The sequence below is a fragment of the Malaya genurostris genome, chromosome 1, assembly GCF_030247185.1.
Source record: "Malaya genurostris strain Urasoe2022 chromosome 1, Malgen_1.1, whole genome shotgun sequence".
Lineage (NCBI taxonomy): Eukaryota > Metazoa > Arthropoda > Insecta > Diptera > Culicidae > Malaya > Malaya genurostris.
The window spans coordinates 119,301,390-119,321,425 of NC_080570.1; the positions used below are offsets into that span (position 1 = coordinate 119,301,390).

Sequence of the window (20,036 nt, forward strand, 5' to 3'; positions counted from 1 at the left end):
TTTTTCAGAACAGAACTCAATGCACTCTTTATGGTACGTTTAAGACAACAAACGTACAATAAAACAGTTAACGATGAAATTCTGTTATTGAATTTTTACTCTCGCTAGCTCCGCCTTATTGGACGTAAACCTGTTGTGACGTGAATGGTTGAAGAGCACCCTTTAAAGTCAATATTTTAAAACTTAGAACCGTGCACAGTTCTGTGGCAGGACAATTTTATTACCTTACTAGAAACTGCAGGGCAAATTTTCGTCATAAGAAACATACGAAGATTCTATTTGGTTTATTTGCTTTATTATTTGGTTTTTCACCTCCATGTAATGTTTTCATCAGACAAGTTAAGCTGCCAATTTCTCAGAGAAAAAAAACTAAGCAATATATCGCTAATATAACAAAACTATAATATTGTTCGATAATAGAACTAAATGAATATTTACAGTATAAGATCGCTAATGCTTCTAAATATTATGCTGCGTAACTGAAGTGTTTTTAGGTGTAATGTTATGGTTACAACCCGACCTTCATGCACTATTTGTGCTGATTTCATGCCAATTTAATGCTATTGCCTAATGCTAATGGTTACTTCGGTAGTTAGGTACGAACAAGTGGCAAATAGGTCGAATAATACACAAGTGAAAATTATGCGGTGTTAACGGAAAAGTTCCGCAAAAATTTACCCGATTGACATACGAAAGCAAATGCTGTGATGCTTTGTAATCAATGTAGTCAACTAGTTTTCCTGGAATTTCCATCAATCTGGGAAATTTAATCAGGAGAGTATTATTTCTTGAAATTGAATCCGTTATTTTCCTAAGCAAAATTTTCGGTGTGCGATTTTGAGTCAACAAAACTGGCTTGAAAAACAATACCTTACTTTTTTTTACAGACTCGAAAATAATTGGTTGACATTAGTGTAATTCGAGGAAATGACCCTTTCGACAAAGTGGTTTTCGCAGAGACGGCTCTTTCGGTGAAATCATCCGAGAATCTTTCGTTGTGAAGGTGACAGTGAAAAAGATAGTCAACTTTCGTTATTGAAATAATACAAAACTTGAAATAGTAGTTCAGTTGTGGTTTGATTTCACAGGTAAAAATCGTATGAGAAACACGTAGATGACAAACTGACCGGAAATTATTTAATTTTATCATTATTATGCATTCATCAAAAGTATTGTGCTAGATTAAAAAAAAAACAGTTTTTCTACACAATATACTTTCTTTAAAAAGTAGATGAGTGGTTTTCGGATATGTGTCCCTAAAACAATCGGGTAAAGCGAAACCAACGTAAATGAAGCCACGGATTCGGTACTTCATTTTCGTTAGCCCACCCCTTTTTCTGTCATGAGTGATTCGTTTTAAAGAATTTTATTCAATCCTTAGATTAATTGTTTATTCTTAATTTAATTCATATAAACATCAAACTTTGGTTGCTTTGCCGGGGAAGAAAAATGCTCACAGAAAAAGAAAGAAGAAAAAAAAACAATGCGAATCTTTATCCTCAGCTAAACGGAACCGCAAATCAACCTAATTTTAAGTACATTCCACCCAATTTGGGGGTTTCGTTCAATAAACTAATTTTAGGTAAAGTGGCTCTAGGTAGTTTTCGTAAGACACGTGCAAAAAAATACTTAAAGATGAGTTATATTTACTCTACAGTTGAGTCGTATTGACTCAATTTCAAGTTAATACGGTTTACTTAATTTTAGCTTATTGAACGAAACTCTCGCTGTTGGGTGGTTTTGCTCTTTGTATTTTGACAACAATTGAAGGAGCGAATGAAAGGAAGTACTCAAAATTAAGTAAAAAGAAGTCAAATAATAGGTAGTTTTTATTTTCCGTGTACACTCAATATTTACAACGATATTCAATCATAGCAAGCGACTCTCTGTTTGAGCAAAGCATATCAAAACAGTCCTCATAGCTAACTGTCAGTTGCTGAGTGAAAACGGTCAATAAACCTTCTGTCATTATTCAAAATTTCCCGGTTGATCTTCGCGTTCTTTTGTGATAACGAGCAGTAAGCCGCCTGTCAACATCCACTTGGAAGAAGAGCCAAAGTTGATCTGCAATTTCTTTCCTATTGGTTGTTGACAAAAAAAAACGCATGAATTCTACCAGCATCCACAACAAACATCACACGATTGAAAAACTTCTTTTTTCGTTTGCCAAATGTTTTCGAATTTTACGTCATTGTCTTTCAAAGTTTTGACCGTTCATAAACATGAATTATTCGAATGGGTTGGAATTCGTTAATTAATTAGCAAACTCTCGTTTACAGAGGGCTGAGTCAGTCGAAAAAAAAATCCTTTATCATGTCATTTCAGTTCTGTCATTTGATTTCCAAAATCGGAGTTAGCAATGCATTTTCAAATCTAAGCAACAATATCCAAGAGAGGCCAAAACAGTAAGGAAGCGAGAACCAGCACAACTGCAGCTTCAACTAAGGGGTGAAACCATAGCTCAGGTCTTCACATTTAAATATCTCGGGGTCTGGTTCGACTCCAAAGGCACCTGGGGATGTCATGTTAGGTATCTGAAACAAAAATGCCAACAGAGAATTAACTTTCTTCGTACAATAACCGGATCATGGTGGGGTGCCCACCCAGGAGACCTGATCAGGCTGTACCAAACAACGATATTGTCCGTAATGGAATATGGATGCTTCTGCTTCCGATCCGCCGCGAACACCCATTTCATTAAACTGGAAAGAGTTCAGTATCGTTGTTTGCGTATTGCCTTAGGTTGCATGCAGTCGACTCATACGATGAGTCTCGAAGTGCTTGCGGGCGTCTTACCGTTGAAAAATCGATTCTGGGATCTCTCATATCGATTGCTAATCCGATGCGATATCTTAAATCTGATGGTGATTGAAAACTTCGAAAGGCTTGTCGAGCTCAATTCTCAGACCCGTTTTATGTCCTTGTATTTTGATTACATGGCTCAGAATATTAATCCTTCTTCGTTTGTTTCCAACCGTGCTCATTTGTTGGATACTTCTGATTCTACTGTGTTTTTCGACACATCCATGAGAGAAGAGATTCGTGGAATTCCGGATCACGTGCGCCCTCAAGTGGCCCCAAATATTTTTTATAATAAATTTAGAACAGTCAACTGTGAAAAGATGTTTTACACTGACGGATCAAACATCAACGAGTCCACAGGCTTCGGCATCTTCAATCAGAACATCACCGCTTCGTACAAACTCAGTGATCCGGCTTCAGTTTACGTCGCAGAATTAGCTGCTATTCAGTACACCCTCGAGATCATTGAAACGTTGCCCAAAGACCATTACTTCATTGTCACGGACAGTCTAAGCTCAATAGAAGCTCTCCGGGCAATGAAGCCAGGAAAGTATCCCCCATATTTCCTGGGGAAAATACGGGAACACTTGCGAACTTTATCTGAACGGTCTTATTCAATATCGTTAGTCTGGGTCCCTTCACATTGTTCCATTCCGGGAAATGAAAAGGCAGACTCATTGGCTAAAGTGGGCGCATTAGAAGGTGATATTTATGAAAGACCAATCTGCTTCAATGAATTTTTCAGTATTTCTCGTCGAAGAGCACTTGAAAGTTGGCAAACTTCATGGAGTAATGACGAACTGGGACGATGGCTACATTCCATTATCCCTAGGGTATCGACGAAACCTTGGTTCAGGAGGATGAACGTGAGTCGCGATTTCATTCGTGTTATGTCTCGGCTCATGTCTAATCACTACACATTCAACGCACATCTTCGGCGTATTGGGGTCATGGAGAGCGGTCTCTGCACCTGTGGCAACGGTTATCAGGACATCGAGCATGTCGTATGGTCATGTGTGGGGTATTGTGACGCCAGGTCTGTTTTAAAGGACTCCCTCAGGGCCCGAGGTAGACCACCTGATGTTCCGGTTCGAGATGTGTTGGCGAGTCGGGATATATCATATATGTTACTCATATATAAATTCCTTAAACACATTAATATACAAGTGTAATCTGCGTTAGTTACCCCTGTTCCTCGACTGATGCGAAGAAGAAACTCCACCCACAGGTTCGACACTAACATCCGCCCGAATCTCCCCATCCCTCGTCTGTCCACCATCTTCATTGGAACTAACAAGATCTTTCTGCTGTCACTAAATTTTCTGCTTCCCCCTCCCACGTTTTTTCACCATCTCGATGTCAACTAATTAGATCTTTGTCGTTCTTAGTCATTTTGTTCCCATATCCCCTTTTTACTCTGTTCTCCGTAATATTTACTTCTCTGTATATTTTTTTTTTCATTTTCCTCCGTAACATCATCATCATTGCCCACGGACGGCCGCTGTAGTCTATGAGATGAATATGGGCCTGGTATTCGTAGCCTGGGGGTGTCCCCCGCGAACCCACACGGACAGAAAAAAGCGGCTAATACCAAGATACTTACCAACGTGTTACATTCAGTACGCCGGCCGGTGCCGATTGCCAGCTGAAGGCGGGATCTGCCAAAGTCATTACATTATCTTAATATACTATCCTAGTTTTAAGTTATTTGTTAATTAAAATTAGAAAAAGCCCTTGGCATCTTAGAGCTTAAGCAGTGTGCCTTAATAAATTATATGATTGAAAAAAAAAAAAATCCCATAAAAAAAAAGAGGCCAAAACAGTAAAAGTTCATTTGTTATCATCTCCTAGCAGCAGATCTTAAAATAAAAACAGAAAAAAACTGGTTTATCACGTAGTCCACTAGATAGGAGCGCTGTTTTGGTACTAAGAAAATATTTTTTTTTCGCCGGTTCTGTTTGTTTTCCTGTTGCCTCGGATAAGATTCGCATTACCTTTTTTAACGCTGTCACTATCTGCAGTTTCAAAAACAAAATTATCACCGATTGGATTCGTGTTTGGCTTGCAATTAGTGTGAGTATGAATGTTTGTGTGTTTGGGGTTGGATCCGAGCACACATTTACTTATCGGCTAGGCGTGATTTTTTAGAACAAATATACCACTTCTTTTGTTTTTTTTTGGTCAAGTAACGCGAATAAACATTGATAATTCTAGGAGAGCGAGTTTTTTAGAGGCTTGGTTGATTTAACTTAATTGTTCTAATATATGTAGAAATCTGACGAATCACAAACGAAAAGATATGGTAACTTGTAAGAGCTGATATACATCACATTGCATTGCGCGTGCGCGTGGTTGTGTGTGTGTGAGTGGTTCACTTCTTATGTTCACTAAATAAACTAACTAGGGATCAGTGAACTACGATCAGAATTGGCATTTCGCACTCGGCGCCCACTATGATGCATACGGTTTTTTGTTTGTTTTTTTTTCTTTGTACAAGTACATCTAACTACTACATCTAAACTTGTTTACTGCGAATTTGTGTTGGGCTCTCGGTTTCGAATGTTTAGTAAAATACCTTCAATATATATATTTCTGAATTATTCACAAATCTATGTGCTATTTTAGTCAGTGTGAATTAGTAGCTACGACTTTATGTGTTAATGTTCTACAGTTACTGTTTTACTTGAAAAGGCATTTTCTTTCAATTTTTTCTTTCCTTGTTTCGCGCTTTCTGCTTGAGAATGACTGTTCTAAAGATGTGTGAGTGAGTATTATTGTTATTCATTATTCTATTGCGTTTTGGTTCAAGAATTTTAAGCCGTTTTGCAGTTGTGTCGATGAGTATTCGTGTAAAATTTTCTTTATCTATTGTATTTATTAGCATCGTTAATTTGCATGATTTTCCACCTAAAATCTGCCTTCACAGTTAGTTTTGGTTCACGTTTTGTTTTGCACATCCCCCTCCTTAATTCCTTACTAGTATTACGATCATTGTTGTGTTTTTTTTTGGAGCCGTAGTCTATTGCAATTGTATTCTTTCGTTGAACTGCGCTGTAGTCTGCTGAAAACTCCAATGACTATCACAAATTGCCGGATCTAAGCGAGCGGTGACAAAAGCACAGTCATCCACTGATGATTCGATTTCGATTGACAGCTTATTTCGTTCGCCATTTTGGTTATTACTATTGCTACTTTTTCAAACCGGTAATGAATTTCGACTGTATTTCCGAAAAAGTAAATTAAGTTATCTGCTGTTTTGAATCAGTTTCCGTTGCAACAATGATGGATCCTAACAAGTTTAAGAGGCAATCAATAATCTTAGAATGACAGCCATTGTTGCAAAACGCAACAGTAGTTTTCTTCCTAAATATCAGTTCTTTTAGTACATCAAAACAAAATGATATTTTTGCGTTTTTCAACATTGACTGTTCTCCTAGGATTGTTTTGTAGAAGCTTAACGATTTTAAGTTATGCGACATTTATGTCTTACTGTTGCTACAATATTTTCGAATTAAAGAATGCTGTTTGATGCGACTGTGACACACATATTTTGTGAATTCATTTTTAGACTCGTAAACAAATCAGTTACTGTAAATCGAACAGTTGTCAGTTCAACACAGTATTTATCTTCTCTGTTGTCAAAGATCCCTGAATGCTTAATTTTGACAGTTCAATTGTTAAATAACTTAAAGCAAATAAGGATACGGTCTACACGGTTGAAATAAAATACCCGTTTATGAGTACCACAATTACCCATTTTCGACTTCAATTCGAGCTATCAAAAGCTGGATATTATTTACATATAGAACTAGGTGAAATACTACCGATATCCATATTGCTGGTCAATGAAATAAATGGGTCAAATAATAATAACAATAATAAGTGGTTGAAAAGTTCTTGAATGATTTTAGGAAGCGAGAATTTTTCATAAATCATCAGAAAATGAGCTTAGCAGAGTGCATGTCTCGCCAATTTGTCCAGTTTAAATAAGTTTTGACACTTTTTTAGTTTGGATTTCGAGATATTATGTTTGATTCTTGTTTCAGGAGTTAACTGATTTTCATTTAGCAGCTACATTTACAACCAACATCATTACAGGCATGATCCACGTAAATATTCCAAAAAAAAATTTCCAATAATCTTAATTCATTTTGCTATTTCTAAGTAATCCGGAAATTCATCATGATTGATTTCTGAATTATTTGAAAATGAGTAATTCTTTATTCATTCTTGGTGCGCTCCTTCATGTAAAACTGGGTAATAAACCACCCAACTTTTACCCATAGTTGTTATACCTATCAAAAAGGTTACTAGCCCATTGAATGGGTTTTCTCAGCAGAGATGCCATTTATACAGATTTATCTGTATTATACAGATTTTTGCATGCTCATACAGACTTAATACAGAGTACAGATTTTATAAAGATTTCCTCAATTTAATACAGATTTATACAGATCTTACAAAAAGTAAGAAAGAAAAAAAAAGTATTTGATTCATGCTACGAGAAAAAGTCTATCAATCAACGAACAAATCACAAATTAATATGGAAATCTGTTGTGAAATCCATTTATTTTATAATTTGAAACCAATTTGAACTGATATTCAAGGAAGTGATGGCATCATGACACTTTACTGTCAAACTGAGAGTTGTATGACCCGACTTGACGTTGCATATTGGGTGTTAAAATTCCATGTCAAATTATGAAGTCAACAATTTCAAACTAGATGAATATATTAAATTACAATTCAAATGTTGTGGATAAAAAATAAAAAAAACTATGAAAATCTACCATCCTACAACCACTATCTATTGGAATAACATCTTTTAGCATCATTTTGTTGTAAGAATTTCATTTTATTAGTGAATACAGATTAATACAGATTTTTTGTACAAAGCAATACAGATTTTTTATGAAAATATCTGGCATCTCTGTTTCCCAGTTATTTTTGGAAATGGGTTGAATAGTATCCATAAATGGGTACTTTATTTTCACCGTGCAAGACAAAAATCATAAACGGTGAAATCCCGCTTAAGAGAAATTTTGGCAGCTGGCAGAAGCTTCCAGCAGCTGTCAAATTTTGCATGCGGAATTGCGTCATTATCTCGTCACGTCACCCTTTGCACATTCTCGAGCTTCCTACTTTTTTCTGATCGACTTAAATTGTCAATCGCCGCTCCTGCATGCACATCCAAAAATAAAAACGAATTTTGAGACCAGGTAAATTAGATGCAATTATGGATATATTGAGAGATAAAACTTTGCATTGTTTGGTAGTGTAAAAACTGTTATTACTCTTCATATATATTTCTTATGAAAAAAACATACATAAAATCAAAGGCACTAAAAATGTAGAACCGATTCAAAACGGTTCTGCCAGACTTGGATGGCTAGAATCTGGCAGAAACAGAACCGTTCAAAAGTGCAAAGCGAAATTTTCTGCCGGAAACTGTTGCTGCATTGTTGCCAAACTCTTGCCGGAATTCTGGCAGAATGTTGGCGAAAATTTCTTACAGGAATAGCCAATCGTTTAGGGGGGAAATCAGCCAGCCGCGACAAGTGCGAATCTGCAAATAAGAACCTATTCTGTTAAATCATCTGAAATTTGATTCGGATTTTCTTTTATTCTCTCAATGGAATCCGCTTCAAATACAAGAACTAATTCCTAATTCGAATCGATTTTTGGTTCGAAATCGGAATCCACATGTAAAATTTCAGACGATTTTAAATGGGCTCGAGGTTCAGCACGATTTAGGCGTGTAGACAAACAGTTAAATAGAGTAGATAGCGAATGAAATGAGTAATCGAGAGAAGAGAAAGTAAATGAAATGGATAATATGAGTAAAGGAAAAAGAACTTGAAGGTTGAGGTTGAACTATATGCGATGTTACGCTTGTTTAATTGTTTGAAGATTTCGCTGAACTGATAACTCATGGGAATAAATCTTATACATCAAGTTACAGACTTTCTGACGATCAGTTGTTTTGTAATTCGTTTTCGTATTTGTCTGTCATAGGAAATATTGTTGCTGTAGCACTAGCCTGCAATTCGCTGAACAGTCCAGCGCAACGACGATTCCGAGCGACGTCAGTTGAACTGTCATTTCCTGTTCATCAACTGATAGAACCATGTTACATCATACATATTTTGTTGTCTTGATTATGAACCACGTGCTTTAACATAAATGAGTACATTTGGTTGCTTCCACTATTGGAGCACATAACTAAGTAGGGTAAAGTGAAGCGCCCCTGCTGGCCGAAACGCCCCCTACCTTTTTTAAGCATTCGAGACTTTTTTAAACAAAAGTTTATCACTAACTCTATCTTTTCGTAGGATCTTTCTTCTATGCAAGTTTTTTAGTTGTCGTTTGCTGGAAAATATGAAATATCTGAAAATATCATTCGGCATCTTTCGATGTAAGATTTTGCTTCGACTGAGCGAAAAAACCAAGAATGTGATCGTTTTGGAAAAAACAGTGTTAATATCAATCAGTTCTCATCACTTTCTGTATGCGCATTAAGTTGATAATGTATGTTAGTAACCAATCCGCTGAATGTTGCAAAGTAGTGAAATTTCGTATAATTATGAGTGATTGATTTATCGCATGACAGTCTACATAACATTGGTACACAGTGAACTTCGCTGGAGAAACATAATCCGGCGAAAGAGACGTCACTCCTGATTTTTTTCTGCAAGCACGATACTAATGCAACATTCTGACGGTGTTTCATTGCGATTTCTGCTCGAAAGTGCAAAACCAGACCAATCCACGCCACCAGTGGTTTTCAATGAAAAACGCCATATGAAAAAGGAAGTGAGTGCATTTATCGTCAATCAAAGTAGGCTTAATGCAAATGCGACACTGTTTTTCATCTTTTCCATTTTCAACTCGATGAACTTAGCAAACGTCTGTGTGTGTCTGTGTGTGTTCTTAACAAAATTCTCTAGCTCTCAGAGATGACTGGACTGATTTTGAGCAAACTAGTTTTAAATGCAAGGTCTCCTCGTGAGCCTGATCACTATTAAATGAACGACTGAAAGTAAATATCGGATAAGCTCAACATAGATTGGAAAACCCGTTTAAGTATCTTTGAATACAAAAAACCGGGTTAAGAAAAGACACGGAATGCAAGAATCGTTTCAAAACATCTTTTTTTTTGTAAGAAACGGATAAACTTTGAATGCAAAAACCGGACAAAAACTCAACCGGTTCTTCAAAAACAAATGTTTTTATCCGGTTTTTGCATTCAAAGTTTTTACCGATTGTCGTCAAAATATCTGTAATAATTGACTAATTTGTTAAAATGTTGTTAGGAGTTTTGAGCGCTGTGTGATAAATCGTTGCAAAGTGAAACACGGTTTTTAACACTGCTTGTTGCAATTGTTTCTAAGCACCATATAGATTGTCTACAGGATCGTTTCTCACGACATTTTGCTTCGTTTCGATTTTAAGCACGTTCGTTTTTTGGCAACATAATCTTTCGAATATAACGTGTGTATTAGAAAGATGGCATTATCTTCGAATTCAAAACAATTTTCATATTTATATTGATTTAAAATGCTTACAGCAACAGGTTCTGGAAGAAAATAACTTCTTACACCCATATATCATTCGAATCAGTTCGTCGAGATCAGCGAGTGTGTGTGCGTGACAAAAAAATTTTACTCAATTTTCTCGGAGATGGTGTAACCGATTTCTAAAAACTTAAACTCATATGAAAAGTCCTATGCTCCAATACAAGATTTCTGCATTTCATTTGGATCTGACTCCTGGTTGTGGAACTACAGGATGATATGTGTAACGAAATTACGTAATGTCTCTTATTTTTCTCGTAGATGGCTGAACCGATTTCCTCTATCTAAGATTCAAATGAAAGGTCCTGAGATCCGATGAATATTTATTGTTTTTTTTATCAGATCCGACTTCCTGTTCAGGAGATACAGGAAATTTATCGGGTTTACCGATTTTGTTAGTCGATGACCAACTGAATTTATTTCAGTTTCCAGTATCCGGCTTTCGATCCCGGAATGTGCCCAAAAGTTTTATTTGAAACGCACTACGATTTCTCTAAAATGTCTATACTGAGTTTCAAAAATTTTGAATCAAATGAAATGGCTTACAATCTCTTATGTGAATTTAACTGATTTAGGCTTTACGGATTTTCGAATTCCGGTTCCGAAAGAGCTCAATCGTTCCTGCAAAGAAGGTCAAAACGAATTTTACAAACAAAAATTCAAATTAAAAGACTTAGTGTCCCTTACAAAATTACTGAATGTTTCTCCAATTCTGGAATTACAGGGTGATTAAAATTCAAACTGTCGTAGAAAATGACGATACCAAAAATCTTCAAAGCTGGGCTCAAAATTATTTGAACCGTTTTGGGTTATGCTGGCCCTTGAACACCGGTTCTGGCCCTTGAACACCGTAACCTAGGAAATTTTGTTCACATGAAAAACCAAAACATCAAAGTCGACAACCACGAGCACCTACAAAGTTACCTACTTGGATAAAAAAAGACGTTCTGTAATTGCTCCATCTCCCTGTCTTGGATTGTCATGTGGGCTCCGTTCACGGTATCGTTGTTATTGTGTAAATGTTAGCCGATATTGTAGAGTTGAGATTAATTGAGAAGTTTTTGAAACTGAACGTGTCACTCAGATACTGAAGTTGAACAAATCAAGAACTTTTCATCAAACTCTCACTATTTTTGTTGGTCATTTTGCCTAAGAATCTAGAAATACAAAGTTTGAAACTGCGTCATTAGATCACAAGCACAGGAAAACTTCTACGAAACTAATTATTGTTCTGAAAGTGACTGTGGTCAACCACCACATCCTAGTGTGAGAAAAAAACTGATTGTCCACCAGTCTCGCACTAACTCGCGATACAACTGTCAACAAAACTGCCTAAATCCGGTTTCACGAACCGAAAGCACCGAGTACGGAAAGCACGAAAAGCGTCCTATTCTTTGCACCCTTAATGGTAACTCTAAACGATTCACAAAATCGAAAACCCTTCCTATCAAGTCTACACATTCTGTTCGCCATCCTCGTCCTGTTCGTCCAGCAGAAGCGGACTGTTGTCTCCGATGGCACCTCCAGCGCCGCCTGCGCCACCAGGAGGCAACCCAGTGCCGGGTGTTGTCGGTGCCGATTTCGACATCCAGATGCAGCGACTTCGGCCTCGGCTTAGCAAACCGATGGCTGCGGCACTTGCCGCGGACGAGGGGCTCCACAAGGACCGTCCGCCACGATCCCCGGTGGGATAATGCGATTGGCTGTTGTTGTTGTTGTTGGATGAAATGGGAATGTACAGAGCTTTGTGACCACCGAGAGACGATCCCTGCGAGGGATGTTTGGAGAAGAACTTTTTCTTGCTGGTCAGTGAGGATGGTCTTCTCGCGGGATGGCTAGACGATGGTGACGCAGTTGCGACACTGCTAGCATTGCTATTACTATTGTTATTGTTATTGTTGATGTTGTTGTTGTTAATGTTGATTGAACTATTTGATACCGTCGCTGAAACGTCAACTGAGGGCTGAGGTTGAGGGTTTATTACGATGATTCCTTCACTTGCGCTATTCGTTGTACTGACGTTCTGCAGTTGTCGTATCTGTTCCAGCAGCTCACGGACTTCCAGTGTTGGACTGGTGGCACGTGGCGGTGAATCCGGTGTTCCCAGGTTTGCCAAACTGGACACGTTGGAGCCGGTGTTCGAACCGATGTAGGAACTGCGTAGTCCTTCGAATTTCTTCGCTAGTTCGATGTTGATGGGCGAGTCTTCACTGTTCGCCGTGAAACCAGAGGAAGGCTGTTGATGTGAGTTTCGGAATTGGGCCTGCTTTTGCTGCAGGATCTGACAGCACGTTTCCAGACTCTGTCGCAGTGCGTTCAGATCCTGGTAGCCACACTCCGAGTTCGCCGGTATGGTTATCGATATTCCACCGATCGAACCACACGAACTGTAGATGTTCGCATTCGCCAGACTATTTCTATGCGTAGACGCATTACCGTTTGCGTTACTATTGTTTCTATCTTCGCTAGCGGTTGGTGGTTGTACACTGTCCTGACTACCACCGATAGATTCGCTGTGATTGGATGAGGCCACCGGTGCGGCATGGTGCTGCGCATACACCAAACCCATCGGATTGGATGCTTCGCTGGCAACACTGTTGTTGTTGGTGTTGCTGTTGTGTACACTAAATCGATAGTGATCACTTTGTGAACCGGAAATTTGCGCCGAACTGCCCGACTGTTCGCTACTTCTACCTCCGCTATCCCCACTGCGACCTTCACCTCCGTTGCTTAGTATATTATTGAATTGGGCACTTTCTGAAGCTCGCAGGACAAATCCGTGACCTCCGACGAAACCTCCGTAGTAGTTCGAGTTGGGCACCGAGTTCGGCCGGTGTCCACTGCTGGCACCTTCCAAGGTGCAAGCCTGCTGTGAAGCCGACCGCGGCATACCACTATAGTTCCGGATCGAAATCGAATGATCCGGACTAGCCGCTCGCGAATATGGCGGCGGTATCAACGTGTTGGCCTCGTTAGCCGTACAGATGAAACTAGAGCTCAGCGAATCTACGGTACTCGCACCGGACAGTGATCCCACCGGTCGGACAATGTAGTTGCGGAAGTATTGCACCATCAGATAGTTGGTTCCTCCTCCACCGGGACCTCCTGCCTTGGCCGTATCACCGGTATAGCTGAATACCAGCGGATAGAGGTCCGGTTTGGAAGTCACCTGAAAAAAAACGAAACTTTTCACATTAGAAATCCATTGGAAAGCACTTCACGTGTCTCTTACCTCAGTGTACGGCGGTGGGGCGTGGATGTGGAACGAGTTGCACCGGCTGTACTGGGGCGGTGCGTAGCACGATCCCGCCGAGTCGCCTTCCGATTGCGAGTGGTGACCCGGTGAACCCCAACCGCACAGCTGGCGGCGTTTCTTCCACAGGGAACAGGCACACAGCAGGGCCAACACGATGGCCAGCAGGAAGCACCAGAAGTACCAGTGGTTGATGAAGAACAGATTCAGCACGTGGTCCGTTGCCGGAGTCGGTGTTCGCGGGGCACTGGGCGGTGCGTATAGATAGCAGCAACCCTGGGCGCAACATTCCTTCGGCGGAAGGCACCGGTGTCCACCCTCGCAGAAACGAGCCGCCACCTGTTGTTGTGGGTGAACAGAAACAACAGAAGAAAAAAAACAGACACCGATGAGTTACGGAAACAATCCGTCCGGAGGGCATGGTATTCATCGATCGACAGAATATAAAAGGCTAAATTTTAATAAACTACGAATAAAATGGGTTTTTGGTAAACAACATGCCGATAAATCATTCATCTCCATTTGGGTTTTGCAGTGCCGTGGAAGGCAGAGTGGATACCAATCCCAACGCGGTTGGATGAAGAGCCAAGTGCAGCAAAAAACATCGACGGTAAAATGTGCTCGTTTGCATAACTCTATATATGCAAAAAAATATAAAAAAATAAATAAAAATTAAACGGAAGCTCGAAATCAAAAGCTAAAATCTGTGCTGATGATGTGGTGGTGGTTTTTGGGTGGTAGAAAGTGGTGCAGAAATCGGCAACGTCATCATCTATGCAGGAAGGTGCTTGTGTTGCAGCGTTTTTTTTGTTAATAAAAGTGATTTATTTAATAGTACAGGTGCACAACTAGACGGCAAAGGGGGAACATTGACAAATATTTCAAGGCTTATGGGCTCCGCTATTTCGGAGATGGTGGTGATGTGATAAATGCTGGAATGATTTGTGATGTGCGATAGGTTGGATGATGTTAGAGTTTTTTTTTTAAATGGCAATAATTAAAATTTCTACGAAAAGATAGTCAAATAATTGACGATGTTTCGAAGTCTTAAAATTTCTGCGGATTGAGTCATTGAGTGTTGGACTAAAATCGTGAACGACAGTTGAAGACTTTTTTCTTAGAGGGTGAATTTTTGATAAGGGGTTTGTAACAGTTCATTTACCAACAGACATTTCGGTTGATTTTTCAAACGGCCGTATGAGCAAAAGACAGCCTTTCATTATCTTTCGATTATTGCGACCTGAATATAAAGGTTCTTTTAGATTTTGCAATTTTTTTTATATCATTTATTTTACCCCGGCTTTAACCATTTTGGTCGCTCACCGGCTAGAAGTTATAAAATTTAACCGTTTTGGCTTACAGAGTTTTGTGTTTTTTTTTATGTTTGTTTTGTTTTCCTGTTTCGTTGTGATAGCGGGGGTCATCCCAAGGGTGTCCAGCCCCCTTGCGGATGGCCCGCATGTTTTCTTTCTTGGTGGGTTCGTTATGGCTGGTTTGTTAATTAATACAAAAGTTAAGTTAAGTAAACAAAACGAAACTGTCACTTGCTCTTACGGTCTTTTGAAAAATCAACCGAGAAATGATCAGTTCTTTGGAAATAATCAGGTTTTACACGAACATAACATAACCTCACAAAAATGAACAAAATGAGTCAATTTTGACAGCTATCAGTGGTTTGTTTATGTGTTCATGGCGTTCATTCTAATTTGAATACGTGGTTAAAGATATGTAAACAAACCACTGATAGCTGCCAAAAGACGAACTTGATTCATCGGCAGTTCATTCGAGTGGCCATCGTGCAAAACCTAATTGTTTTAAGTTTTACACGAACATGACCTAATCTCACAAAATGAACTTTTTTGACAGCCGCCGATGGTTTGTTTACAGTTTAAAAGTTCATCAGAGGTTCATTTAAAAATTGCAAGTCGCTTCACACTAAACAGTTGTAGAAAAATTCAAATACAGTAACATGTGTGCTGTTAAAAACTTCCAAAATCCTTATTTATCCGCCTACGCGCATGATTTGTCTCCCGCTAACAGAGAATTAGTTTTTTTTATCGTGACGTCACAAATGAACAAAAATTCATCCTTGACAGTTCATCGGTACTGTTTACAAACAAGCTAAAAACAAAATCGAGGAACATATCTTAAACAATCTTTATGGACGATATGGACCGTGAACGGTCTCATCCGTTTGTCAACAGACAAACAAAAAAAGTCTGTTTACAAACAGTACCGCTGAACTGTCAAAATGTGTTCATCCGATTGAGGTTAGCAGTGACGGTAAAAAACCTAATTAACTTCATTGTCGCAACACAAAACAAACCACCGGTAGCTGTCAAAGATGACACAAAGATGGTTCATCGGTAGTTTATTTGTGTCGTCATCGTGTAAAACCTAATTGCACCGCTCACAGAAGCGCTGAATGGACAGCACTCAGTTCTTCATCAGTTGCACCGTCAATTGAAATTCATGGAATCCGTTGTCAGTGTCTTCATCGAAAGAACAAACATTTCCTTCGATTAGGTTTTGCACGAAAATGATATAACCTCACAAAATGAGCTGGATGAAGATCGTTTGACAGCTATCAGCGTTTTTTTTTGCATATTCATTCCGCATCATTCCATTCTATTCCATGTTAATCTTGTGTCATTTCATTATGTTTCTTTGTCATTCCAGTGAAAACAAACCACCGATAGCTGTGAAAGGTGAATTTGATTCATCAACAGTTCTTTCGTGTCGTCATCGTGCAAAACCCAATTGACAGAGAGAGAGAGAGAGAGAGCGCCTATCAAATAAGTACCTAGTGAGTATTCAGTTGGGTTAAGATAATAAATGACCGATAAATCAGTCTTGTTAGTTGAAATCTCAATCACAGAATATACTTAAATTTTCTTGCTTTCTCTTCCAATCTTACCCACATTATCAGATTCGATGATCTCCGAATCGGCGAAAAATTTTCATTCGGAATTCCATGTGAAAATCATGAGGAATTCCGAATAAATTCCACCTCCAGTGCAACATCCGATTCCGAATGAATTTCTCCTACAACCGGTTGATTCGGAAATCTGTCGGAATGCGGACTGAATAGTCAATTCGTTTTCTTCTTATTCTTTCCCGTTTTTTTTGTTTTCGCACTGATTTTCAGTTTATTTCAAAATAAGAAATTTATATAACTGATATATTTAAATTTAAATATTCAAGTTTTTCGGATATACAGAACTAGTATAAACCAGTTCTTTCAGAATTCCAGCCTAAATTGTTGAAATTCGCTGGAAATGGATCAATAAGTTCTACCTTAGTCAGCATCATCCATTCCTCTAGCTGGAGTTTAATAAAAGGGCGTAACTTTTACACTAACACATTCGTAAAATGAGCGAAAACTCAATGACATTTATACTGTCACTGTCAATCGGGATCGAGCACCCAACTCAGGCTAAAATTCTAGCACTGAACCGATCGAGCAATGAAAAATCGAGTAGTCGAGTAAGAATTCATTACTCATTCCGTCATTTCGATAATGTCAATGCATACCAAAAATTTGAAAAACTCAAATGGGAGCCGCCGCCTGAACAATTTTCGGAACAATTTTCTGTCATCGAACTGAACCTTTAAAAAAATGTATAATCATTTTTTATTATTGTAGGTTTCGAAATAGATTCCGATGTCGGTTGTTACATTTGATTCGGGATCCAGATTTTGGACTATTTAGGCTGCGAACCATTTCGCGGTTAATTTTAACTTTTGGTTGAAATCTGACACTTGAGTGTTTATTTTGTGTCGAGTAGTTTAATTTAACTAAAACTGCGGCCCATTTCAAAATTTGACGAACGGAAAGTTATTTGGGTTCATTTTCCAGTGGAAATAATTTCAACTAAAGAATTAATACTAGAATTGGCATTGCAAGATTTTTTTCAGTGTCGGAAAATAACCATCGATCTGTCAAAAGTAACCATGCTCCCGAGCAGGATTATTTTTGACAACATCAAATTAACTGCTCGAGTGTCAGATTTTAACCAAAAGTTAAAATTAACCGCGAAATGGTTCACAGCCTTAGTCATCTCATCAGCAGAGTCGCAATATTTTTTTGCCGATTACACGTCTTTCAATCAACAAATTGTGATAAAATCGTATACAATATCTTCGGCTTCGGCTCTAAGAAGCAATATCGCAGAAAAAAGGCGGGTGGGTAATGTCCGAGAGTTAACTGGAGGACGTGAATCCGAATAAAACTGACAAGCTTCACACTTCCGAATATCGAGAATATCGTTCGTATTAGTTAATTGATTGTGAGAAGTTCGTAACTTTTTCTGCTTCGCTGCCGGAATTGTAACGATACGTATATACTAAATTTTCACTTATTGATGACAAACATATTCTATCAAATAAAAAACGCTGAACCAATGAGGGTAAAAAGTACAACAAACAATGTTAGTTTTTTGTTGTAGATTTACATACTCAGTGAAACAAAACATCGCATAATTCTTTGAGAATATCCAAACGGTTCTAGAAGAACAGACTAGTGGATTTTATCAGATGTTTTCTCAACTTTTGAGTACTATTTGGCATAATGTATTTAGAAATTGGAACTGGATTCAAGAACTTTATTTGGAAGCAGGAACTAAATCCGGACTGGTTCAAAATCCAGTTACCAAATTCAGGATCGGAATCCAGGTCAAGAATTCGGTTTATAAATTTAGTTCTAGCCTTCTGGAACTGAACTCATTTCCAGAATTCAGACTTCAAATTTAATTCTAGAGCTGAATTCTGAGCTCGGATTCCGCGACTACAGAATCCAGATCTGGAATTCATATTGTTCCGAAGAAGAAGAACGAAGAAATTCTTCAGCAAATCAAACCACCGTTTTCATGTAGTTCAATTTAGCTTTAAGCAGTAATTTATTTTTAATTTAGATTAAGTTTTAATGATAATTGTAATTTTACTCACATAAAACGGTATGCCAATTATAATTTTACGCATTCTCCCGCATCTAGTGCAAATTTCTAGATTTATGCAAGGAAAATGTAGGATAGAATTACATTTTTTACATAAGTTTCAATTACTTGCAATAATTCTTCTTCGTAGATTTAAGTTGTCAATAAGTTTCAACAAAGTTCCATGTTTTAACAAATTCAAATGTTTGTAACTTTTGATTACTTTGAATATTAGGTTTAAGTTTCATTTCTTCACGAAAGATAACGTTTCAATATTCGTGTTCGATTTTTGCTACACGGAACCGCAAAACAACCGAATGTTAATTAAGTACATTCCACCCAATTTGGGGGCTCCGTTCAATAACCTAATTTTACATAAATTGGCTCTAGGTAGTTTTCGTGAGGGACGTGCAAAAAAAAACTGCATAAAGATGCGTTTTATTTACTCTACAGTTTAGTCGTACTGACTCAGTTTCAGGTTTATACGGTTTACTTAATTTTAGTTTATCTCGCTGTTGAGTGGTTTTGCTCTTTGTATTCTGACAACAATGGAAGGAACGAATGAAAGAGAAGATTCAAAAGAACTCAAAATTAAGTAAAAAGAAGTCAAATAATAGATAGTTTTTATTTTCCGTGTACAAACGGTTCTCTCCTCTACACGCTTAGTAACTTTCCGCCACTCGCTTCGTTAATCGTTTCATGGATAGCAGTACTGCTAGTTTCAATACGTATTATAAATTTTGTTCTTGAGTTCTGAAGTGAATTCTTGAATCCGAATGAACTCCGTTCAATTGAACATCAAGACTGATATGTTCCTGAAAAATCCAAGCAAGTGAGTAGAATGTTCCTTAAAAGTGTTTATCAAAAATTCGGTCAATCTTCGGTTTAGCAACGCCATCGCACGGCATCATATTCAACATATCATGTCAATTGTATTATTGCGCAGTGCTGTTATTTTGGCGCGCACGAATTAGACATTTCTCTCCTCTACTTTTATGTACGAGATTGGATGCGGACTTGCCTGAGGGCGCCATGCTCGCAAAAAGGATGTTGCCAATGCAATGATTTGTTCGGGAAATGTGAAAGCTCTTGTTAATATGATGTATTTGGTTCTACCCATTTTTCCACAGGGCGGTTTTTGAAAAAGGATAGCCCCATAGTAAAGTAAGACGTAATCACGTCAAAATAGTTCGAAAATTGTTCAAGACTGCTGTCATAGCCATTCATTTTACCCTTAAAGCAAAGACATCATATTAACAAGATATCCAGCTCTCACATTTCCCGAACAAATAATTGGCAACATCCTTTTTTGCGAGCATGTCGCCCTCAGGTGAGTCCGCATCGAATCTCATACATAGAAGTAAGGGAGAGAAATGTCAAATTCGTACGCGCCAAAATAGCAGGGCTGCGCACCCATACAATTGACATGACATGTTGAATGAGACGCCGTGCGATGGCGTTGCTGAACTGAAG

At 38.3% G+C, this 20,036-nt stretch overlaps 1 protein-coding gene across 6 annotated transcripts in view; it reads right to left on the bottom strand.

The window, feature by feature from the left end:
- Positions 1-1,816: 1,816 nt before the first annotated feature.
- The window catches only part of LOC131425608 (homeobox protein 5), a 28,687-nt gene continuing 10,467 nt past the window's right edge, over positions 1,817-20,036 (bottom strand). For all 6 annotated transcript variants that reach the window (XM_058587634.1, XM_058587629.1, XM_058587633.1 and 3 more), the window contains 2 exons: positions 13,609-13,968; positions 1,817-13,545 (listed from right to left, as the gene is read on the bottom strand). In XM_058587634.1, the coding sequence (XP_058443617.1) occupies positions 11,830-13,545; positions 13,609-13,968 (2,076 nt within the window). In that variant the 3' untranslated portion in view covers positions 1,817-11,829. The remainder of the gene's footprint in view (positions 13,546-13,608; positions 13,969-20,036) is intronic.